Here is a 26,131-nt window from a genome sequence, read left to right as displayed (position 1 = left end):
TTTTCACCGTTTAAAAGTTCTTTAATTGTTCAGTTGGTATAGGATTTGGAAGCATTGAGTCAAGACATGGTCAGCAGCCATACAAAACAAAACCAACTAATTAACATCGACTTGAGAGGGGGGAAAAAAAACAAAACAGAGGCAACACACATACATTAAAAAAAGAAGACAATTTAGCCATCGTCAGGTCATCACAGTAAAAAGACGCACAGTCCTAGTCTCAACTCAACAGCATGCTGAAAGTTCAATGACTCACACAAACTGACATTCACTCACAACTCGAATAAAAGGCTGCAGAACAACCCTGATAGGCAAAAAAAGTACAGTAAGACACCTCAGAGAGAACAAAACAAAGAAAACAAAACAATGCATAGACAACAAAAAAAAGTTTCAAAATAAAAGTCAACCTAAAGACAAATTTCTTGTGTTGGCCTTTTACATTGCGACGATTGAGGACATTCAAATAGAAGTTATTGCCAACAGGATATAACACTTGGATAACACTTACCCATAAAAAAAGAGATCATCTTTTTAGTTGTTGTTGGTTTTTCTTTCTCCAGAAACATTTTTAAAAGAGCTAGTAGCTTCCACAAACATCAAGAATGTACAAACTATGGTCATTGTGGCAAGGCTTTGAAGATCCTCGGCTGAATGAACATTAAAAGCCACGAGGCAGACATGCTCGGCTTTGAAACATTACAGTTATTTTAAGTTATACAAGTTAACAAACTGTACTTAAACACATTTAATACTGAGCAGTTCACTAGAAAATAAAAGCATGTCCGGTGTTATCAGCTTAGCTATTCCAGTTGAGTCAATTAACAAAATTTATTTATTTTTTTTAAACACTGAAAGGATAAAAACGTGTTTACAAAGTTTTTTTTGTTCTCAAATCCACTGAACCAAACAGACTCTCTGTGCTAAATATCAAAATGTATTTTTTTTTGCAAATATCCCACTGATAATAGTGCAATAGATACAGTACAGTCAGAAACATACTCCGGAGGATTTAGAAACGCACCGCTTTGCGTTACCTTTCTGAAAGTCAGCTGAAGCAAAAGGAAGCGGAAAGGTTTTTAAATTCTCTGAGTATCGCACGCACTTCTCGTGTTTGGCGCCATGTCTTTAGTTACAGGTAGTTAAAAATTAGAGTTTGTGACTTTAGTGTGAGCAAAGAGCCACGGATGGTTGATGATGTTACAGAGCGACTCGTGGTTCTCCCACCTTTAATGGTGTGTTTGAAGAGCCGACTCAGTAAGCAATAAATTACAACTACAGCCCGTTTCCTTCCTAACGCTCAATTTCATCTTACAACTTAAAAAATAAAGAAATTAAAAAAGTCAAACAATTGGCACACTTAATTCATGTTTCCTATTTCCCAACTATCTGTACAATTAAAAAAAATGTTTTACGTGTCACGTCTGGGGTGAACGTGCACACTTGTGTTTCATGATTGATGTGATTACGTCCGGTAGTGTTTTTAACTCTTCCCTCGTGAGGAAAGCACTGCTTCGCTCTTTTACAGCCTGCGGGTCGAAAACAAAGCGGCAGAAAGAACAAGCGGGGCCTCATTTATAAACCGATCCATGGACTTCACAAAGAAATAAAAGAAAAAGAGAAACGTGTAGATTTTCATTTACATAGACCTCGCTGGTCATGCCGTGAGCCTGCTAACCCATGTAGTCAAAGACGAATGATTAATGACGGGCCTGCTGTGAGTGTTACTACACACATCAATCAGCTGATCATAGTAGTATTCATGCAAGCCACACGGAAAATGCCGGAGATCTCAAGTTGTACTTCTTTTTGAAAACATTCTGGGCTAACCTAATGAGAGGACCGCGACCGCCCCACGCTAACACTGTGGCTTAGCTGATGACATTTCCCTGTGCAGTATTAATGAGCGAATTTAAAAATCTGCACCTCCAAATCTGACGTGGTTGTCTGGCAGAAAAGGATGGGGTGCCAACTCTGGGATGGAAATGAGTTGATGCGTCTAGTTGAAGAGTTAAACTATCGCAGGGTCTTGTTCCCAAAGGAAGGGAAGAAGGGAGCGGGAGATTAACACATGGGCTGGCGTGGTCTACACTGGATCTATGTTCCCACCCTCGTGCACAGTTTTGGGTCATGAATGAGCCCACAGATACAAGCGGCTAAAATGAGCTTCCTTAGAAAGACAAGCAGAGTAACAGATAGTGTGAGGAGCTCAATCACCTGGGAGGAGTTCACAGTAACCCTGCTGTCACCTCCACATCTAAAACTAGCTAGCTGAGGTGGTCCAGAGCACTTGGTTTCTTATAGGTGAGATGTTACGGGCATGTCCAGTTAGGAGAGATAACATCTTCTCCACTGGCTCGGCAAAGCCTCAGTGTCCCTGTAGGAGAGTTGGAGGCAGCTTCTGTGGGGGAGGGAGGTCTGAGCATCTAAGCTCAGAGAGCCTTCCCTTTGAGCTGGACGTGGATAAGTGGCAGAAAAATGCAAGGATGGATGGATGTTTACTAAATTACATGGAGACTCCACTAATGGGAATGTTTACATCTCCGCAGAACTATAAATAATATATTTGTCTTTTTTTTGTCCTGTTGATGGGGTTCAACGTATTTTACTGTATTTCCAGAATGCAGGGTCGAGTTAACATCTGTATCTGTAGGGGAGAGCATTTTGCATTTTTCATGTTTATAAATGAGGCCCCTGATGGAAAGCAAACAAAAGCCTTTATAACACAACAGCTAAACCAAAAACAACTTCAGCCCAGCCGGGGTAAGCAGAAATAATCAAAATCTCTCCTCTAACACTCATCAATCATCGCTCTCGCTGCTTGACCAAAACTATAATTCTCTTTGCTTCGGTCAGCCCGCTGGTCAATTCTACCAGCGACAGCAGATACAACATGTAACACTGCTAAAAAAAAAAAAAGTCTCAATACAAACAGAACGATACACATCCAAACCCTCCTAAAAAAAACAAAAAACCCAATGATAATCATCCACACGATCTGAGTGTTTTCACTGACTGCCTTGGTGCCAAAGCTTCAGCCCGCAGTGACCCACACTTGGGTGCATCTCAGGTAATGGTGCGCCGACTTGTACGAGGAGGAGTCGGGGGGTGGAAAAGGCCGGGTGGAGGGTGAGGCAGCCCCCGCCCCGTCTCTTCCCGTCCTCTTCTGTCCCTCTCAGGCATCCTCCCTTCACCTCCTCTCCTGAGCTCAGCAGGGGTCGTGTTTGTGGAGTTTAAAGGTGGTGTGGATCACGTGCAGGGAGGGATTGGGGGTGAGGTGGGTGGGACGAGGGGTGCGGGAGCCAGGGTCACTGTCGTCGATCCTCCGTCTCTGACCGTGAGAACGCCATCACCACATCCTCTGCACCTGAGAACCAACGTGAGACACAAATGCAGACTTTTAATGTGACATGCTTTTTATCTAACAGCAGCATCGACCGATAAAGTACGACAGAAAGGATAAAAAAAGAAATAAAAAAACACTACTCGGGCTACTTGTGCGCTTACATTTGACTTATGCTGTGTCTCTACTGTTGCACTGGGCCCTCGTGGCAATAGATATACACTTTGAATGAGGTAGTATGTCATCAATGACAACAGCACATTGGAAAAGGATGGAAAATGCCCTTCATTTTGTTCGCACTAATAAATGCTGCCGCCTGCACAAGCTGCAAGCATCGATAAAAAGCTATTTAGTTTTTCTTTTTCAGACTGTCAGAAATATCATTATCGTAAATTTCCTTTATTCCGGGATATCGTTTTGAGGCTATATTTCCCACCTCTAGCAGCCACCCAGACAGGACATGATGGAAAACCAAAAAAGGTAAGGATTTTATTATCAACTGGGAAGGAAACTTTACTTCCAGCTTCAGAAGATAAGCTGTAAAAGAAACTATTTACTTTTCTGACTAACAGGAAACGTGTTGTTGCCTTTTCTTAGAGTTGGTCTAAATATTGGACTAGGTACAGAACCAGTAAGTGCAAACACTACCATACAGAAATACTAAGGAACTTTTGCGCCAGTCATGAAAGATTTGAGAAGAGGCCTCGGGCAGAGACTTATGAAAGTTACCTGGTGCATTTACAAAAAAGGTCAAGTGTGTGAAACATTTGTTGGGCTGCATGCACAAAAAACAAGGCCGCTCTCTGCCGTGAGGGATCGAATTGCATTCAAACTGCACCGCTCTTCTAGCTACATGCATCTAAGTCTTCCACATGTTTTGAGCTATCGGATAACCCAAAACAAGTTTGAGTTCAAAGTGTGAAGCCAGACACGTTTTCCACAGGTCCTAGGATGCCGTCGGTATCCTGTAAATCCTGTCAGCTGTGACTATAAAGCCGAAGGGGAATACCCTGCCGTGAAAATCCTTTTGGTTCATACAGGTAATTTCATGTATCGCCATGTATGTATCACCTACTGTGGGAACCCACCCTCCTCAATCTGAAATCACAGCACTCTGACTGGAGATACTGCAACACCCTGAGTGGCTCGCTGACCTCCTGCATCCTGCTTTGCAATGATAACACTTAAATCTGAGGCTTCAGCACCAGTCAGTGTCCTCTGCTGTAGTACAAGTGTGTCTGTCAGTAAACTTTGAGAGAATCTAGCTGATTTCCAATTTGTGGAAAAAATACCAGTGTTTACCATTTCCTTTATTCTTTCTGTGCTTCGTTTCATTTTGCCACCTTAATGAGGACCAACCGATAATTACAGCCTCATTTGTGTTGAGTCAACTAATGAATCCTGCCAGCTACACAAAAAGGACTTTCTCAGCTGGCTTCTGCTTAACAAGAAATCATTCATTAGTCTGCTGCCAACTGTGATTTGTCAAGTGATTTGGACACACACCCACTGAGAGTGTTTTTTTACTCTCATAAGTGGATATACATTTTCCACTTCTGTTTACATAACATTAAATAAAATATACAAAGGTAATTCAGTGCCTCTAAGATTCAGCTGTTCTCTCATATTAAGCACTCCGGTATTGAGAGTTTAAACAAAGAATAAAATATCTAATTGTCAAAAAGGAAGCACTCTCCCTCTTTTAATTTTAAGGTTTTACATACATGACAACACAAATTCTTCACATCATTGCTTCAGTTCATTGATGTATGTTTGCATTCATTCATGCACAGCTCTCTTAAGGTCCCCCCACAGCATTTCAATCAGGCTGAGGTCTGGATTTTGACTGGACCGCTGCGAGATGTTAATTCTTTTCTTTTTCAGTTATTCTTACAGATGTTTTGGTTTGCTCGATTCACTGTCCTGCTGCATGAGGCAGTGTGGGCTTCAGCTGTCAGACAGATGGCCTCACATTTGACTCTAAAATACTTATACAGGCTGCAAAACAAGCGCAAATCATCATCCCCACCACTGCGGTGACAGTTGGTTTGACTTGTTTGTGCTGAAATGATGCGGGCAAATGGTTTGCTGCAAATGTGTTACTGTGTGTTATGGCCAAACATCTCCACTTTGGTCTTGTATCTCTGAAGGTTATTGTTCTCAAAGTGCAACTTTGCAAACCCAAGAGAAGCGGTTTTCTCCTGGCAAAGCTTCCAAACAAGCTATATTTACATTTAACATGCTAACTCAGGCCTGCAGAAGCTGAGATGAAACTCCTGGGTTGATTTTGTTGTTTTGTTTTTCTGACCTTGGGGTGAATTTGCTGGGATGCACACTGCCAACTGTCCTCAATATTATTCCATTTTCTCACTGCACAATGATGGACTTCAGATTGTTTGGCAATGGCCTCATAACCCTCCCCAGATTGTTGGAGCAGCGACTATTGCTTCTCTAAGATCACGACTGATGGCTTTCCTCCTTGGCATCATGCTAACACACCTGAATGCTCCAGAAACAGCAAACTTCCAAACCTTCTGCTACTTCTTGAGGCGCAGATAACTGTTTATTATTATTAGATTTTGTGTTTTTTAAGACGCTGTCTTTTCTTTGTCACATGACTATCAAGTACTTTTGCACCACTGCATAGCTGTTGCTGGATAGGATGTCAATGGGCATTTCCTCCGCCAGCTCTTCAAGTCAGAGTAATGCCAGAGAGGCTGATTTGCACCCATGTGATAATACAGTGGCTTAGCTAAATCACAACGAGTGACTGGGGGTCATGTGTCCTCCCTTATGCAAGCTCTAAGCAGGCAGCACCCTCATCTAAGCTAAATAGAGTATTTCCAGTCTACTGTTGCGTGTTACATGTGAAAAAGGCTAGCGGCAGATAATGTCCCAACCTGATTCATTTGAGAACGACGTGGGAGACCCCATTAATGTCTCCCAAAACCTTAAATTAAAAAACACTACCTCAACGATGAGAGGAGAAAAACGATAGCAAGGTGCAATAGTCTACATCTACATACATGAGCATGTGATGACATAAAAACCATCTAATAAGCAACATCTAAGAAATCTCATTAACACCGAGCTGCACACCTTTTCAAATGGTTAAGAAGAATCTCTATCAGCACCTCGTGTGTGCCTGCTATAAAAAGCCTTTCTTCTCTTCAGCCCTGAAGTGTGTGTTAGATTTAATTATTATGGAGATATGAAAGTAGGCCAGGGACTGTGAGCCTTCACATGTATTTGGCACAAAGGGCGGACCCTCCTCATCAGACGGCGCAGACCCTCCAAAAAAACCAAAAGAAAAACAGAATTTTGTTTTTAATTTGGCTATCGCTCTGGGAAAATAATTTGCATCTTTCTATAGCGCATTCAGGTCATCCTGGAGCTTGATGAGATCAAGACTTTTTTGGGGGGCGGAGGGTTAATATGATCTTTCAAGCTCCCCCTCCCATGGGAGCTCCCTGGCTTACCCAAAAGAGACTACAAGAAAGAACGGCAGCGCAGAGAGAGGAAACTAGACAGAGTGATGAAAAAAAAAATAGCATCAGAAACATGCTGCTTGACTTCAGCTCATAACACAAACCTCATCTGCTCTGAGACACCACGTGGGGATAAATGGTGCTTGAAAAAGAGACAATTATGTAATACCACACAATAGGAGAGTCGACCTGAATTACACCTCTGCTGAATAGCACGGATCATGTTTTGGTGCACCAGCGTGTAATAACAGCCATTCATCAGAATAAATGCCTGCCTGAATTATTTTGTGTGATGGGAGTTCGTTATTGTGTAGCGGGCGGTTCACGTCACGCTCTGAGCAACTTGGGCAGAATAAAGCAGCCGATAGTTTCTCCAAATACTTCCACAGATGGATGGAAGGGCTTTATCTGAACACTTTGCCCTGCCACACACACACACGCGCGCACGCGCACACACACACACACACACACGCGCACACGCACACACACACAAACAAGCTCTAGCCAACAAAATGGAAACGTCAGGTCCCTCAACACTGTTGCCTAGCGACAGATAAAAATCAAGACTGCATCACTGCCGTTGCGGCCTATGAGCAAAAAGCTTTCGGTCTGTTTCGTTGCAGCTCTGCGTCCGGCCCCCTTTCTCCTTCCTGCTCCCCCACCCACCTCACACTGGCTCCTTCCTCGCCACACGCGAGCGGCACGACACCGGATGGTGGATTATATTAACACAGCGACAGTAAATGTGCTCAGCCCACCAAAAGAAACAAAATAAGAACATTAATGCGTTCACATGAACATATTCATAAGCAAGCAGCCTTTCGCTTCTCTGAGACTACAAATCAAAATCTGGTCGCCTGGGATTAACTGCACAACACACAGGCCTGCAGAAAAACCTCAGAGGACAAGAAAACTATGAATTAATCCAAAAAGAAGTTTGTTTGATGTCAAAGGCGCCAAGCTGCACTCCTGAGGGTGTCTCCAGCCTCTACATGATGACTCTAGTGTAGCAGTGAGGAAGCACCAACAACACTTCAGGTCACAATCTGTGCAGGGTCAGGCCAGGGGATAAAGGCGTGGGACACCCATCATCCCCCCAAACTCAACAACAGCAGGGGCGAGTTAAGAAGCGTGACACACAGTGGGGAAGTTTGTGTGGTCCAGCTCAAAATATTTACCAAACACAGTGGGTCTGTCAGCTCAGAGCCCTGTACTTCTTACTGCTTAGTAATTATTACAACAACATAATTTTAAACTGTCATTTTAAACAAGATAATAAAGCTCAACAACTTTGTGGTTTAAAAGTAAAAAAGACTATTTTAATGCTATTTATCCTTTCTAGGCTGTACAGATAGATTTAATCTGCTTATAACAACATTTGTTTTTAGAGAAAAGAACTAAAAGTCAGTTTTGGTTGAGGAGATCATAAAGCTGCTACAGAGCAGTTCTTTCAGACATACTCTAACACACCTACTGGCAGATTTGGAATAGAGATATAAGGGGAAACTGAGGCAGACGTGGTACTTAATAAATCTGAGTGCTGGGCAGGAGACTCATGCTGCAGTGAGGAATCGGATAAAGCCAGGATCAATACGGCTATGGCCAAGCCAAGAAGCCAAACAAAGCGGGGGGAGGGGGTTTGCTCAGTGCTCTGACCTGGTCTGAATATATTGATCAAACATGGCTGCGGTGAATGAATGGATGAGACAGACAGAAAGAAACCCAGGTTGTGTAATTAGCACCCCAGCCTGGCCCTCAGCTGGCCCTTTAATGACACCTGCTCCAATCCTACCAGTGTAGCACGTCACAACACCACCGAGACCCAGAAGGGAAGGTCAGCTTTCCTGGGACATCTGAGGTTGCCACGGCAACCCCACTCCTCCTCCACCTCTATTGTTGAGGCCATGCGGCATCCTTCTGGGAGGAATAAACTTCCCTCGTCAAATCAGAAAGGATAACAAGCCCAGAGACTGCTGCCTTTATGAACGGTTTTGACAAACCGTATTGTTTAAAGTGACATGACGCCAGTTACAGAAAGCTGTGGATAAAAGAGTTAAAGAGGAGGAATAAAAAGCCTGAATACAAAGACAACACCACTGTATTTCCTGTACTGCGCGTCAACTAGTGTGTCAACGAGGTCTCTGCATCATAACGTGTTAATTCGCTTTAAATAGACACAGTTATTGTTCAGTATTAGTCAAAAAGTGGCAATTAACACTCAAAGGGAGCACCAAAAAACACAACTTCAGGAGTTCTCACTTCAATGCCAAACATGGTAACAGCATTTAAGCATGGTTTATTATCCTTCAATGCAGATAAAAAAAAACAACTTCATTAAGGCGTTACAGAAAAGATCTGTGTGGAAAAAAAACCCATCTCAGCTACGGAGCCTTCGGCAGAGAATTCCTCTTTGGCCTGATTAAAATTGCAAAACAAAATTCTGTATTTGCATGTATGGTAATCAGCCAATTAAAACTATCTGAAATGCAAATCCAGTGACCCATACTCTTACAAGAAATATGAGTGGCAGAAAGCTGATTTTCCATTGTTTTTTGTTTGGTTGTTTTTTTTTCCCCAGAAGGAAGAACCAGTAAAAAAAATCTGACAGTTGAGCAGAGTCTGAGAAAATGAGTCCTGTCCCACTCCGTCCACTCAGACACGATGAAGACTGAACACTTCTCTGCTGCACATCATTTTTGCACCAGAACGTGCTAAGCAGACAGCAACTCTAATGTTATCCATCAGTCACATCAGTAGAGCTACACCTTAGGAGATGTCTTGCAGACAACCTAATCTTGATTTCGAATAACATCAGAGGACATTTTCACTACTCCACTGTGCACGCAGCATCCTCTAAGCACCCCGCCACCTGATCAATGACGCCATGTGTGACACTATTGCTCCATGCTGACACCCCTTGAGGCTGCTGGTATCAGAGCATCCTGCGTCAGCATGGTCAAACTATGCTGCGTTTCACCGAATCACAAACCAGTCCCAGTTTAGAAAGTGTACCAGTATTGATGACCGTGTCACCCGTTCGTGACGCTGAGAACATGGGCAGACCAATTTTTCCCCAGACAGAAAAACTCAATAAAAAATGAGGCCTATAATTCAACATGATCATGATGCTGGTATTGATAAAATTTTATCAATATCCACCCCTGAAGTAGTACGAAGTGAATAACAATTAAAGCTGTAGCTTCAGCATCTGCTGCAGAGATTAACCAGACGTTTATGGAGATGCAACTGCCAGCTTGACCCACCCTCACTTATGGCAACATTTATGACATGTTTTAGTAACAGTGTTGAAATCCTTGCCAATCTCATTTAGCAACCAAAGAAAACCCCAAACAACTGAAGATAACTTTATCTTATTGGATAAAAAGATTTTCATAAGTTTAACTTGAAATAATAAAGGTGATAAATTGCAAAGCTCCGCATATCACAAAAATGTGAAAAACAGCAATATCATAATGTGAGTGAAGCATTGAGATAATATCGATAACTGATAATTGTGTGTTGTCTGTATTTCAATAATGCAGTATGAGAAAGGCAAACACCAGTTGCCTTGAGGTGTGTGTCTGGCTGCTGCACCGTGTGATGGCTCGCTGGTACAGACAGTTCTGCTGGTTCATCCGGCGGGATGAAGGAAAAGGTCTCCTGTCATTATAATGAAGTGTGAGCAGTGCAAACTAGAGAGAGTACAGCATGAGTCAAACCTCTCGGTACAGGTGTTGAGAATTTGTCTAGCAGCAGAAATACACATTCAAATACAATCTAGTGCAAACGCCCTTTCCTCAAAGTGCATGAATAAAATTAGCATAATTACCTATATTTATCAGCTTGCTGTGTGACTCACTACCAGGCAACAAATATACTTCCTTTCATCTTTTTTTACTCCCCAATTACCAAGTGTAAATAAGATCAAATACTGGACTTTCTCTTCACACCATTTGAAAAGATCCCATATGTGTTGATCCCTACAAACCGCTGTCCTTCAGCACAGCGCTGAATATTTAAAACAGATTAACTCTCAGCAATCTGCACGACGCTTAATCACAATACCTCAGACATGGTGCAGACCACAAACTATCCATTGGCACACTGAGGAAGTGGCACGCTGCCAAATGACACTAAATGTGTCAGTTTCTGTGATGTATAATGCAGACTTGGAGCGCCATATTCCTCCATAATTGATGAGACTATTCCTAGCTTTATTGACAAAGCAAAGACTTTGTATGGAGTGAGAGGCGGCGAGCACAGCAGCATAAACTGACAGCTAGACTGCAGTTAAAAAAAGAAAAATGTCCATCATAAATTAATGACTTCAAACTAGTACTGATCTCCCATTCGGGTGCTGTAGTTTGAAATATATGACACGATCATACGTCCTGTCTGCTGCAGTTCTTTATATTCTGCTGCGTGATGAAGGAACGCAGTCTAATAATGAAATACACATCATCAGTGATGCAATGACCCATATTAAAAATTCAATGTCGCGTCCCACACTGCACAGTGAGGGCGCGATTAACAAAATGTCAGTGTACTTCGGCGGCACGGAGCAGCATGTCGTACCTTTTACCTGCACCTTACTCAACACCTTATATAATCACAACCTAATCCCTTCAACGCAGAAAATGTGATGTTTCTAAATTCAAACATGATTGTTTCCCCGCAGAGCAAGGACGCAGACAAGGACACCTAACACTTCCCTGTGGGTGAAGCATCAAAGCCAATTTTCCAAGCTGGAAGCTCCCCTGGGGAACCCAATATCATAAAGGGCAAAGCAAGACCGGAGCCCCAGCAGGGTCACTACAGGAGGACAGCGGGACTCCGAGCTCACAGATGTGTTTTTGGACTGAGCTAAAGTCTTCTCACAAATAAATAAATAAAATAACAGTGCTGCTGCTTTTTTAGGTAACTGCAGTGCCTTTTCACATATACCATTTTGTTAAATATAGCGCCCTCAGGTGGATTAAGCTCAGGAGCACCACAGACAGGTTTAGAAAGCTCAACAGCACCCTCTGCTGTCTTGACAAGGCATGACCAGCATTTGTAAGGTTACATCTGTAATGAAGAGTGATTTACCGAGCAAACATCAAAATTTTCTCCATTAAGAGAAGAAGAGGAGAAACTAGTGACGTGCTCGCGCTGAGGATGAGTCACTTGTTTCCAGCCAGTCATGCTGTTTGCAGTGTGAGTAATCTCGCAGTGCTGGTGGGCTGCTGAGTCGGCCTCCTGTGCACAGTCAGCATACCAGTTTGGCCTGCTGGGGTGCAGACTGTAAAGGATGATGCGCGTGGAGGGATTTTCCCCTTGTTTTTGGTTGGGGCACAGCATTTTTTCTCTAAGGGTGGTGTCTGTGGGCTAATGTTTTATACATGTTTAGCAATAGCACGCTGCCATAAACACCTTTGATTTGTATACATTTACAAAAAACTATATGAAAATTAGAACTATACTGATATTCAAAATAGGAGTACAACAGAGGTTTTGAGCCTTTGGGGGTTGAATATGGGGCTGGCACCTAATCTCTATGAATTTCGCTGCCATTTGATAAACAAAGATAGTTAAAAATTTGTCTTTTTACAATAACAGTGATTTTCTTTTCACCCTGGATAAAACTTACTGGGGCGTGCCAAAACCATCTTTCTGCAGTCCTATGAAAAACTAAGCACACCACATGGTTCAGCAGCTTGTAGAACCACCTTTAGCATCATTAACTGAAGTCATTATTTTCTGTATGACTTCATCAGTCTCTCACATCATTGTGGATGGATTTTGGCCCACTCTTCTTTACACAGTTCCTTCAGTTCATTGAAGTTTGCCAGAGTTCATTCATGTACAGCTCTCCTAAGGCTCTGGCATTACATTTCAATGTGGGTGAAGTCTGGACTTTGTCTGGGTCATTGCAACACATTGTCCTGTTGAATGACCCGGTGTGAGCCAAGCTTCCGCTGTCAGGGAGATGGCCTCGCATTTGACTCCAGAGTACCAACATCTACACTTTGGTCTCATCTGTCCAAAAGATATTGTTCCTGAAGTCCTGTGGTTTGTTCAGATGCAGTTTTGCAAGCCTAAACCACGCTGCCCAGCTCTTTTTAGAGAGAAGAGGCCTTCTGCTGGCAACCCTTCTAGCCATAATTGTTTAGTCTTATTCTAATTGTAATGTCATGAACTTCAACATTTAGCATGCTAACCGAGGCCTGCAGAGTCTGATGTGTAGCTCTTGGTTATTTTGCAATTTCTCTGTGTATTGCACAGTCTGACCTTGGGGTGAATTTAGTGAGACATTCTTCCATGGAAGAGTGTGGCAGTGTGTTAAACACCTAATGCTCCAGACCTAAATTAATACAAACTGACAAACAGATCTGATTTTATAATCAATCAGTAAAGTGTTTTTGGTTATCAGCACCTAGCAGCTACTTGCCCTCTTAATTTCTGTGGAAGCAGTAAGGGCGTAGTTCGGTTTTCACAGAACAGCATGAAGTGCTGAGAAAACTCTTTTTCACATGACTGTATTTTGCAACTAAACGATCAAGTATTTCCTAATAAAAAAATGCCTCAGCTAAAATGACTGCACCTTTAAACTGTGTGTGTGTGTGTGTGTGTGTGTGTGTGTGCATGCGTGCATGTGTCACAGCCTTACCCTGGTCTATGTTGTGCTGCGGTAGCTGGCTCATCTGACTGTGGACCACACCTGCGTAATTTCGGAGAAAAGCCTCTTCACTCGGCGTAAGCTGAAGAGGAGTAAACAAAGTGACTTTAAAAATCACAAAACAAGTAAAAGTAAATTTAAATACTGACCTCAAAGACTAAGTCAAATACTTCTGTTCAACATGCTGATTAGTGAAACATAGCAATTCTCCCAGAAACAGCTATGAGGCAATTTAGATCCAAAATATTTTGATTTTTAACATTAATTATTTCACAGAAATTGATTTGTTTTTCTTCTCTCTGCTCCTTTAGCACACGTTGCTTGAACAAACAAAATGTGTGCCAAATAAACTGAGTCATTGAGGACTATCTTCTGTTGTTGTTTCTTGGTAACCAATCTGACAACATAATTATTAGGTGATGACCATTGCAAACTGCATAGATCAGTTGAAGGTTTGGCTAGGGAATGGATTTCAGGTTATTATAATGTGCGTCTCTGCCAACTAAAGCAACAACCATAGTGTGCATTAGCTGGACAATAGGGAATCAAACATTATGTGCATGCCTAAATCTGAAATTTCAAATGGCAAAGTTTTGTGGTAATCAATGTGTCTCCTTACATTTGATCCCATTTTCTTGAGCATGAGCAGGACCCGCACTTTCTGCTGGATGTACATGTCTTCAGGAGACTTTCCCGGGGCCTCCTCGCGGTTCATCCCCCCTGCTCCTGTGGCTCTGGACACACAAACACATCAGCATTACACAAGCATTACACTGTGAAAGTCCGTTACACAAACACAGTATTGATATGAGACAATTGGGTTGTTTCAGTGACACAGTGTGACAAGAGCCAAGCTCAAAGAGTGATTAGGCAATAAAGATTAGACCATTTCAACGAGTATCTTCGGCATTTGTGTTATTCTGTATGACAGTGGATATTACCAAGATGTCACAATTACAGAGAAATTCAACCTGACCAAACTAAAGACACAAATCGACTGATCTACTGGAGTTTCCCCACTTGATCCTCTCTCGAGTTTACAGAAAATGGTCAGTGAAAGAGAAAATATCCAGTTAGTGGCAGTTCTCTGGGCCTTTCTGATATCAGGGATCTGAGGAGAATGGCCAGACTGCTTCAATTGAACAGTAAGACAACAGTATCTACAACAACCACTTTTCAAAAGCTAAGGTCAAGTATGTCAAAGGGCATCTTTGTTAGTGTAACACCTCCAATCTTGAAGCAGGTGAGAATAAACAGCAGCAGAAGACCACACCCGGTGCCACTCTTGTAAGCTAAAAACAGGAAACTGAAGCTTAATTTCACCGAAATTGGACAACAGAAGATTGGAAAAATGCTGCCTGATCTGATGACTCTCAATTTCTGCTGCAACATCTGGATGGCAGAGTCATAAACTGTCACAAACAACACAAAAGCATGGATCCATCCTGCTTTCCAGGCTGTTGGTGGTGCTGTAATGGTGCGGAGAATATTTTTGTGCCACACCTTAGCCTTCATTGTACTTATTGCATTGGTCAGTCTGGTTGGGTACGATTTATGTAAATTTCATCAGCATTGTCCATCAGGTGCTTCCTACAAAGGATTTCGATTAAAATTTAGATAAAAATGTACCAAATATATATCCACAACAGGCCGCAGATTTTAAAGTATAACAGGAATGACTACTCGGCAAACATATGTTCAGATGTCCGTGTCGCAACAGAATATAATCAAGGATTTTAGGTTCAACAGCCTACCTGAGTTTTGTTCATGACAATGTCCAACCCTTAATGGCCACAGTTCATGCAGCATGTCACAAAGCTTAAATCATCTCAAACGTGACAGTGAGTTCACTGTGCTCAAATGGCCTCCACAGTCACCGTCACTGTGTGGTGTCATCATATCAAAATGAACCAAAAATCTCTGAGGAAACTTTCCAGCACCTTGGAAAGCCACAAAAAATTAAGGCAGTTCTGATATATATATCCCACCGGACAGCCACACCCACGGTCTTACAGTACTTCCAGACTACTTTGTATAGTTAAAGTGCAGGTTTGGCTCTTTGCAGCATCATTAATATTGCACGGCAGTTTTTACACAGAGCTCGCCCCTGCCTGTTTCCATCTCTTATTCTCCATCTAACTAATGACCTATTTTCACTGTCAGTCTGCAGAGATGCGAAAAACAGGCAAAGGGGGGAAAAAACTGGGAGCGAAAAGAAGGTGATAAAAGGAGCTGCCAAAGCCAATGTGTGTGACAGGAAAAGGTTCTGCTGTGATATCACACACACACACGCCAAGGTCGGCTGCTGTCACATTAGATCTCTTTTATGCCGCACCAACCAGACAAGCATACAGCACGTCTTCATATCAACCCTTAATTTAACCGCAAAGGCTAAACACGCAGAAGAAACAATTCACACAAAAGAGCAAAATAATTCATTAAAAAGGATAAATTATGTGAGGAAAAAAAGATTTAATAGAGAGAAAATATCAGCATGCATGTCAGGATTTGTTCTTCTGAGAATATTTCATAAAAGCCACAGTGACTATGATAGCACTGGCAATTTATTTTGGCCTCTTATCTATACAAAGGACCACTAATGCATGTTGACAGGCCGTTTGATGTAGGGTTATATTTAATTGAGGAGCTGGCTTGCTGTTCCCCCTTTCCAGAGCCCTGGGGAAAGAGGATGAATGGGGTACCGTAGGCCACTTGCTAGCATTTGCCACTGTGAGCATGTGGATTCATCCAGATCAGAGCAGCTGGAGACCACGCTTCTGGCACTTTGTAATTATAGCAATCTTTGGTGACTGTTTACTGCAAGTAGCTAGCACTTGACGTCTCCTTGTCAGCTAAAGGAAGTAGCAGGACGCTGAACGAGGAGCAGATAAATACATTAGTTATTCCCTTCAACCTGCGCATCAGCCGTAGCTTAATTGGAGAGCTGCTCCAGAAGACTCAAAGCAAGAAAGACATGAAAAGACTGAGACGAGCTTGCCAGCATCAGTTCAGTTGCTCAGTAAACCTTCAGGGGATTGGCGGTGATCTTGTGTGAATTTATTCGGATGGGGGTAGTGATGGAGGGAGGATGTTGGTAGAGGGTGCCGGGAAGGTGTCAGTGACACGTTTGATCACTTCTCCGAGCACCTAACCTCAGACAAACGCAAGAGCTAAGACTCCCGGAAAGAGACCTACCAGCACGTAGACGAGCAGCATGAAGAATGAATGAAACTCAGGAGCTCCGATCTGCCTGCACACTGGGAATATGACAGTCATTGAATACGACTAGATAAAGAGTAGAGGATGAGGAGAGTGTCTGAAGTGAAACATTAGACTAATTGCCAAAAAGTGTTGTCTTGAGATCTATGAAGGCTGAAATGATGATGGAACAAAGACCCATCAGTTGTCTGTCATATTTTGAGATGTGACAATGTAACCATTTCCCCCCTCCTGCTGCTGGACCGACATATTCACAATTCACCATCTGTATAAATAGGCCTACTGCTTTCATGACTGAGGCATTTCAGATCCTCTGATGTTTCCTTTTGAAGTTTAAAAACTGTCCATATTTAGCACTATGTCTACCCGGCCTCACTACTGTTTAGAGAGTTACAATTTGTATTTTTATCAGCCTGAAATGATTTTATTTTATCTCACATTCACAGCAATATCTGCTGTAAGAACAACAAACATGCCGCATACTCCCATAAGGACAATTTTGACAGAAATTAGAAACAATGTGGGAAATGTAAATGAAGACGATCAGAGATATTTTTTACATTATCATAATGTGTTTGAGAGTCACTTAAAAAGGAATCTTCTGTAGATTTCATCCTTGCTTCTCCTGGCTGGTAGAGAGCAGAAGGATTAATTCACAGATGACTATTTTGGGCAGCAGAGCAGCTACAGAGATAAAATAAAATAATTACAGCTCTGGTACAAACTGAACCGGATTACAAAATGTACAATGCTGTAATTAATGCGGTGAAGATGCTTATGGATTGAGTAGTTTCACACATGCAATCCTACTAAACAAACTGATTTTCCAGCCACGTTTATAATTACCCAACAATAATTCACCTGTACTCTGTAGATGCTCTCAGTGAAGGCTTTAAGTACAAAATCATAAATCATTGGATTAAAAGCTAAACTAAGCTTAAATAACAGGTAACAATTTGTGACAGTGGGAGAGCAGAAATCAGAATATGTAGTCCAATATGTATATTGTCTGATTTTAAATTGATAAACACTTAGATACCAATCCCAAATTAATGTTTTTTTCCCTTTTTTTTTTTTTTTTTACCGTGTACAATGTATTTTATTTTATTTACATATTAAAAATAAAACAGACAATCAACCAAACAACCAACCAGAGTAGGGTAAAGTCAAATTTTCAAAGCTTATAACAATATGTGTCCATATAATCATGTTTATATCATGCAGGTTTTACTTTTACATATCTGACAAATAAAAAAGCCACATCAAACTTCAGTCAGTGACTTCATGCACAGTGCAAAACTTACATTATTGCTAAGTGAGATGTGACCACCTTATGCCTCTAACAGCATCAATCTTTGAAAGGTCCTTCGCACGAAGGTCATTACGTGTTTCCTAGAGTGCCTGCTGCAGCTTTTCTGTGGATTTAGTCTGTCTTGCCTCTTTATGTTATCTCAGAATGACTCCTTGATGCTGGGGGCTCCATGGGGGCCACGCCATCTGTTGTCGGCTTTTCTCGTTGCCAAATCTTCATGAATCTGACTACATGCTCAGGATTGCTATCACACTGCACAAATTAATTTGGGGGTCAATAAAACCCATCAATCGTGATAGATAAAAACCTGCAGATTGTTCTACTCCGGGTTTTCAGAACATGCACAGAAAACCACTAACAATATTGTCAAGGAGGCATCTGGATCAGACTTATGCACAGTAGGTCTACTCTGAGCTCACTCTGGATGCCTGAGTACTTCTCATGCTCTGTAACACTTATGCCAGCCAACGTTACAGCAGAAACTCAATGCTTGCACTTACATTCTTTCTTTCTTTCTTTCTTTTCTGTCACTACCCCAAGCTCATGTTCAAAGCAGAGGAGCTTAGGACTGGCAAATTGAACTTTTGGCTTCTTGTCTGATTTCCTCCTCACCTGTCTCTTCATAGTCCAGCACAACAACTGCATTTGCCACTAATTCTGATCAATTCTTTGCCAAAACACAGACCCAAATGTTCAAGAACCTATATTCTTCAGCGCTACCTGTTGTAGTGCTCTTAGCTCTTCTTCTACCATAAATTTAGAACCAAATATTTTAAACTTCTGACTCATCTGTCCAGAGTGTCTATCATTATTTTTCCACATCCTAGTTTTTCTCGCATAGGCTTTGTTTACAAGTTTCAGCAACGCCTCTTTGACCAGATTTTTCTACACTGTAAATGGGTGCACCGGAGTCCGACCATCGCTAGCTGCCAACTGTCCTGCTTGTTTTCCAACTAACCTGCCCTTGTAGCTTCTTATTGGCAAAGCACACCTGATCCAGGTAATCAGCCGCAGGTAGGGCAGGGATATCTCAAAAACAAGCAGGAGGCTGGCCCTCGAGGACTGGAGTTTGACACCCCTGTGCTAGCTCATCAAAATCTTCTTATTTTGAAGGAAAGTCAGTGTATTTAGTTTTCTAAGCCAACTGCTGTGATCTCAACATTCATTTTGTGATTCATCAGTAGACAACACATCTGGTGTCTACCACTAGATAACATGCCTTCAAAAGTTGATATTTTTAATCAGCACAATAAGGTAGAAGATTTAAAAAAACAAAAAACTTAATAATGATTTAATATGTATGTAAAAAATTCAGACATTAAAGATGCAATATTAGGAGTAAAACTGTCTCCTGCTCTGCTCTGAATATAAACATGGTTAGGCATAGTGATATTTGCTGCCTACTAGGATCATGCTAGCAGTATTCTGGTGTGCTCTGCTGTGTAACGTCTCAAATCCTTTCAAGGACCACAATAAGGATCCTGTCAGACTCCTTTGTGTGTTCCCGAGGTTAGGTTCTAGAGGTGGGTTGGCTCAAAGCTAATCCCTCGAGGGATACTCAGCCAGCCCCAGACACATACGGCTAATATTCCAGACATAATCAAAGGGTTTCTTTTGTGCTGATCTAGCTATAATCTCCCCCCCTCTCTGCCTGTGTTGTGCTTTTGTCAGTGTTGTCTTGTTGGGCTGAGCTGAGACATCAGGCTCTCTGAGCCCCTCTAGGCAGTGGAGCTAAACTAAATCATCACTGAAACTAAAGAGTCTAAAAATGAGAATGCCTGGCATTTTATCATGTTTTTGTCTCTATTTTATGATTTTTTTAAGAGTTTTTTGTCCATGACTGACCTATAAATGGACTAAAATTCCCAGTTGTACTGAGTGTGTATCTTTACAGTGCTCATTTTAACAATCTCAGTTCAACCCTCTATAATTTATGGCTTTTAAACCTTCAAATAACAAGTGCAGTTATGCAGCATGGCGTGGGCATACACAACAGTTTGTCGCAGTCTAAGTTCTTTGATGTCTTTGATTAATGTGGCACTGCATCTGAAATCCCAAGCTATGTGCCATTGTTCAGCCTGTCCTGTGAAATACCAATAGCATGCATTTCTATGGATGCACTACTTAGTACATTCACATCACTACTTGAGAACTGGCTGGAGATATGTTACCATGGTAACCCAACCTCGTTTAAGATGAACCAAGTAAATATTAAGAAAATTTTTAAAAGTATATTACGCCTAGCAAAGTGAAACCATATATTTAAACACTTCAAAGGAAGAGCTACTGACTTAGATCTCAGCTCTCTTAATCTCTGTCTAGCAATTTCTTTCATGTACTACTGCATTGCATTGTGGGATATTTATGCTGGTGTAATGACTGGCATACATCTGGCCCATTTATATGATGTACCTAGATGGTCATTAACAATTAAAGTACATTGTCCCTTTTCAATAAAATAAACATATTTAATGGGTACTCCCCATTTACAGGTATCAGGGTGTAACATAGATGAATTTTAGCTTAAACTGGAGATTGTCTTATACATGAACAAAAGTACTGAGATGGCATCTGATGCCCTGCCCTGATTGCACGTGGTAAGAGACTAAATATCTCTGACTTCTGCAGTAAGTCATACTAGGGCTGTGCCACAGCATACCATCCATGATAGTACAGGCAGAAAATTGACAAAACAGTGTCATATTGCATCAATCCATAATATATTAAACATGTAAAGTGCTTATGTTATCCAGTGCACACAAAAATCAGACAAGGCCAGATCCTGTTTTTGACAGCAGGAGCTGCACGCCAGCCTCCAATGACTATTTAGTACCCACAAAACTATTCTCGCTAAACGTGGAAACAACAAATTTGTTTCACCACTCAAAGCAAAAGAAACACAGTCGTGTAAAACCAGGCTACGAAGGTGTGTGAGGAGATGCTAGCAGCTGCTGATGTGCAACCCAAAAGTAAACAAATGACTCAACCAAGCATCGCCGGAGTGCCGGCTAAGTGCACTCCATACAACAGGAAGAGCAAACGGTGGAGGGAAATTACTGATGGGGTTGCATTGTGGAAAAGGAGGGCTTTAAGCAGCTGGTCAAACAGAGAAAAATATCAGATAGAAAATATTTTTTAATTTCAGCTTTAATATGTGACTATATTGTCCTTGCTGCCCTACTGGTGCACCACAATGCTACTGCTGGCACATTGTTTCAGCAGATTCACACTCTGAATTACGTAGTCTGTCATGACAGCGGCTCATTTCAAAAGAACGATTTTGTTTGCACTAATAAATGTTGCTGCCTGCAAGCTGTAAACATCAATAAAACTATCCTCAGAAATATCATTATTGCAAATGTCCTCGAAAAATGATGATATAACTGTTGGGCTATATCGCCCACCTCTGAGCTCATATTTGGTTGGATTAGTAAAATGTCTCTATGAATACTTTTTTCAGATTAAAATTTAAATACTGTTATGATAAACGTGCAGGAAAATAAATCTCAGGTTAGACTGTGAAGTTCAACGAGTTATGAAATATGCACTCAAATGATGCATTCCTTCAGTATTTTACACATTTTAAACTTTTTATCTACCTCGCATTAACAACCAGCTCAGGATCACCAATTAACCTAATAGACATGTCTTTGGACTGTGAGAGGAAAACCAAACAGGCAGAGAGTGAACATGCAAACTTGATTCCAGAACCAGAAACCTTCTTGCTGTGAGGCTACAGTGCACCACTAATATTATATATACTTTTTAAAAACATTGAGGCAATTATTGTTTCCACTAGTTTCTGCACGTAAAACAACCAGAATGACAGATCACATTGTATTGCTTTTTTCATCAGTGCGTTTTCTCCTGTTATCAGGGTGAAACATGGGACATTAGTGTCATGCTTGCCAAGATGGAAATAACAAGCAAAGGCCTTACTTTAAAATGACTACTGTCATAAAAGTGCACAGTTAAAGATTGCTACCACTCCAGCAAATGAGGTTATGCTTGATTCAAATGTCACAGCAGTGCCACATCGCTTAAAAGCCACTACACATTCAGTAATGCCACTTTAAAAATAGAGACGGGCCTATTGCTCGCATGCTGAATATTTTGTGTTGAATTGTGATTGTGTGTGTTGGTGCCCATTAGTGTCTCTGAGAAACATAAACTTCTCAAGACCATTTCAGGACTCTGGCCTGGCCTAACAGTGCAATGAGGGTCTGCTGCCAGGGATTACAGGATGCAATGTGATAGGTCTTCACATTTGCTGAGGGTCAAGCAGGGCGGAGGCTGCCACAGTGCACCGACCCAGTCGCACATAGCTCGCTCCACTGTTACTGGCTCTGCAATCAGCTGCTCACATGATGCATGACATCTGATTTACAAATCAAATTCCTCTGGCGAGCAGGACTCAACTGAACAGGGCTCTTGAGAGGTCAACAGCTTCAACCGGGGGAGGAAAAGCCGAGAAGGTAAAATAACTTGAATGGAGTCACGGGCTGCTGCAACATCCCGAGCAAATGTGTGAGAAACCTAAGTAAGCTTGGTGTGGCTGCCAGCTGAGCTGCCAACAACCTGGCCTGGTTCTGAACAGCAGCTGTGCTGCTGCAGGTACACACATTCACGAACACATGCTCCTTTCTACCAATGGGTACCCAGGTCATTGTGTGTATTAAAACTAGCTGACTGGAATTAGGACGGCACAATGTTGCCATTCAACAATGTAGTTTGGCAAATTTAGCCCAATCTTATCAGTTTTGTGAATTCTCTACTAACACAACAGGGATGCAGCATGCACTGATATGATTAAATATTAAATATCAACATAGTGTGTAATTTTCATTTTGTGGTTTATTGAGAGTTTTTTGGCCTTGTTGTGTGAAAATTTGAAACTGTCATAGCCAAAAATCCCACATAAGGAACTTGACACCCAGAAAACTGAATCCCTATTGGACAGGGCAGATCGAGGTCCCGACACAGCAAGCCGAAAGGCTCCGACTTGAACTTTGTGTCTGTCTGCATGCTGTCACCTCTTCACATGTACAGTGTTCCCAACAATGGCGACAGTAAATGGGGGACAATGGTGGTGAACTAGTTTGTGGAAACATGATTGATAAGTAGGTCATGTCTTGTTGTCACCATGTGAGGCATGAACTCAACCCTGCCCAACTGTTCAAGCTTTAGCGGGGCTTCTCCATGTATTCAACTATTCTTCAGCTAATTCTATACGTCTATCCTGGCTTCACTTTTTCCCTCCTAGACGGTTTTGAATTTAATTGCAAATATTTAATTTACATCTGTAATGTCACAGTTTTCCTTTCAATTAAAAAAAAAAAGTTTTTTGCTGAAACACTACATAAAATTCACACGACTTGATTCTGCGGTTTTGTCTTGTTACGCCTAATTCGATAAAGCCACTTTTCCCACAGACCGTACCATATTAAAAAAAGAAAAAAAATTTATTTATTTTTTTACGATCACAGAAATTGTCAAGCTAGCTCGTCAAGATTCCTCAAAGGGGTTGAAATGGAAGCTGCTGCCTTAAGCTGGTGCCTCGAGGGCACTTGCTGCAAGATTTTCAAAGGAACCAACGTTAAATGCAGGGCACTGAATTCTGATTTATGAGATCTATGTGCTTGGAACAATAGAACAGACAGACGTGAGCATCTCTCTTAACTTCCATAAAACAGTGTTTTTAAGTCCAATTCTTTAAAAAAAATCAAAACTGGTGTTCACTGGGAATGAGACTGGGCGTGTAAGCCACGAGTAGACGCAAGCAGCTCTAGTGTTACGGTGTCAATCCACAAAAGTCTACTACGTGGCCTGGTTAATGCTGACAGGATGACAAGTGCTGTGCCAAACACAGAGCAAGCAGTCATGAGATAAAACAGCATTGCCTCCCAAACTCTGCTGGCAGGCAGCTGATGAGGTCCCCTCGGGGCTCGTGGAGGCTTAAGAGCAGCGAGCAAGAGGAGGCTAGTGGTCCTAATCTCTCTGAGAAATCCAGACAGCTAGGAGAATGTGCAAACTAAGGCAGGCTTTACATTACTGCGGTCCCTGACTGGTATTCGTCAGGAGATTTCAAGTGCGCTTGCCAATGTGGCCAAGCCCCAACACCCACACTCATCAATGCCCTGCTCCCAACAGGATGCCAGCTTTGCCACTCTAGGAATTGTCAGCTTTCTGACATGTAGGAGGAGGAGGAGGTGGTGGTGGTGGTGTAAGCAGACATGGGTAACTGACGGTGTGGCATAATGCATCCATGGGTGAGACCGTCCAAAAATAGAAAAGCAGCCTTGTGAGTTATGTGAAAAGCAAACTTGAACACAAGAAAGTGGCCAAAAAAGCTTTGGTGGAGCTTCATGTTTAAATGTTAAACTCCAAGTCCAAGCATTGCCTTTGGGTGGGTGTTTGGGCACTGGGACAAATGTAGTGTGCACCGTATGAAATTTCCTGCAGGAAACAGAAGGAGTCGTTATCTGAGACACGGTATGAACAATATTGTGAACACCATATGCGTGAGTGCAAGTAATTCAAACAGCTACGATATCGCAGGGTCATTTACAAGTCTTCTTAAATCTTCCCCAAATGTGAATAAAGCAACAGAAATGCCCGGAAGCCCAGAGTGAAATAAAAACAGCTGTTTCTCTAAGAGGTGGGCACGCATGACCGTGGACTGGTTCCGTTGTCATGCTGCGGGACGCAGACTGTTCAAACTGTAGCAGCGCTCTCGCTAGCAAGCGGCGAGCCTCAGTCCGTTTTCGATGCGGGTCTTAAGCTATATCCTTCAAGGGAAGGAAAAATGTACGGACCACACTCGTGGCTTTCGTTTTAACGTGAACACCCGCTTCATTTAGTCTCCACCAAAAAGAAAAACAACAACCAGGCGCTACACACTGGCAAAGCGGGCGATGCTAACCAACCAAGCTAGCTCACTAGCATGCCCCAGACAAAAGCCTGAATGAAGTTCCTATGGGTGCAAACACCATCCAGGTATCGCTGCTCCGCCAGAGGTGCAAACGCTGGGATTCGAGCACACGCGTCGTTCCTAAACCCCCTGACAACGTTTCCCTCGTAAGAAAACTGGAGATTTGTGCTTACCCCTCCTGGTCCAGGTTTACTTTCTTCTGTGCTCTGTTTGAATGGTGTGTTGTTGTAGGAGGGCGTCCTGTTCCGGGGTCACATCCCTCCAGTCGGCAGAGCTACGGCGAACTGACTCAACGCAGCGACTCTCCTGCTGGCTCCTCGGTACCCCTGCCGGCCACCAGGGGCGCCACCGGCTCAGCCATCATTGCACACTCGTCAGTGGAGTCTGAGCCGTGAAACAAGTGGTCTGAGTCCGACAGCCGGGTCACCAAAGGGTAAATTCGGATCTCTGTATGGCTGGTCTTTTTAAATAAATAAATAAGGTGATGCTGGAATTAATACAAAGTAGTGAGAATGTACAGAAGGTATTTCTAGCTCTTAATAAGTTACAGGAATCATAAATAGTAAAAATTATATAGTAATATAAAAGTATAAACTCGAGTTAAATTACATTCATGTGAGTTTGTGAGCATAAAAATTATTTATTTATTGGTTACTTATTTTTTAAATTATTTTGTTTAATTTTATTTATTAATTTTTATTTTGGAGGGTACACTGTGGTGTAGACTCTTTATGCCTTTTTTTCAATACTAGACTAACAAAACAACAGGACAAAATAGGACAAGACAGACAAACTGTGCCTTTAAAGACAAATAACATACATTCAATTAAAAAAACAAAATCACAGGGTAATGTTGAAGGTGTATTTCATGTGCAGTGCGTAAAAACTGAACACAGGCATTACTTTTGTTAGTTCTTGGCTCAAGAGAGAGAGAAGAAAAAATAAATTAAATGTAGTTAATAACAGTAATTATAACCATTATAAAATAAAATAATACTAATAGCCATCATTATCATCATCATCATAATTATTAAGATCCTATTTCCATTGTCATCGTCATCTTCTTTTTTGTAAGTATTATCATATAACATATTATCATCATACATATGGCTATTAAAATATAAATGAGTCTCTAACTACAAGTTAGAACCTTATAGCTTCATATAACTATAAGCTTTACTTA

The 26,131-nt window shown here is 41.8% G+C and overlaps 1 protein-coding gene across 1 annotated transcript; it reads right to left on the bottom strand.

Annotated features, from left to right (window-relative positions):
- Window positions 1–25,278, bottom strand: ctnnbip1 (catenin, beta interacting protein 1). Its single transcript, XM_031726444.2, has 4 exons — window positions 25,122–25,278; window positions 14,106–14,220; window positions 13,478–13,568; window positions 1–3,364 (listed from the first exon to the last, which is right to left on the bottom strand). The coding sequence occupies exons 2-4, from the start codon at window positions 14,199–14,201 to the stop codon at window positions 3,306–3,308; spliced, it is 246 nt and encodes an 81-aa protein (XP_031582304.1). The 5' UTR covers window positions 14,202–14,220; window positions 25,122–25,278; the 3' UTR covers window positions 1–3,305.
- Window positions 25,279–26,131: the final 853 nt, after the last annotated feature.

The sequence above is a fragment of the Oreochromis aureus genome, linkage group 20, assembly GCF_013358895.1.
Source record: "Oreochromis aureus strain Israel breed Guangdong linkage group 20, ZZ_aureus, whole genome shotgun sequence".
Taxonomy (NCBI): domain Eukaryota; kingdom Metazoa; phylum Chordata; class Actinopteri; order Cichliformes; family Cichlidae; genus Oreochromis; species Oreochromis aureus.
This window is presented reverse-complemented; position numbering and strand designations above follow the sequence as displayed.

What these genes read in the sequence shown, in the direction of transcription:
- ctnnbip1 (XM_031726444.2), bottom strand. Translation starts at nt 14,201, where the DNA reads ATGAACCGCGAGGAGGCCCCGGGAAAGTCTCCTGAAGACATGTACATC. An exon ending in TCAAGAAAATGGGATCAAAT is followed by an intron (nt 13,569 to 14,105) that starts GTAAGGAGACAC and finishes ACTCCTCTTCAG; the next exon opens with CTTACGCCGAGTGAAGAGGC. An exon ending in GCAGCACAACATAGACCAGG is followed by an intron (nt 3,365 to 13,477) that starts GTAAGGCTGTGA and finishes GTTGGTTCTCAG; the next exon opens with GTGCAGAGGATGTGGTGATG.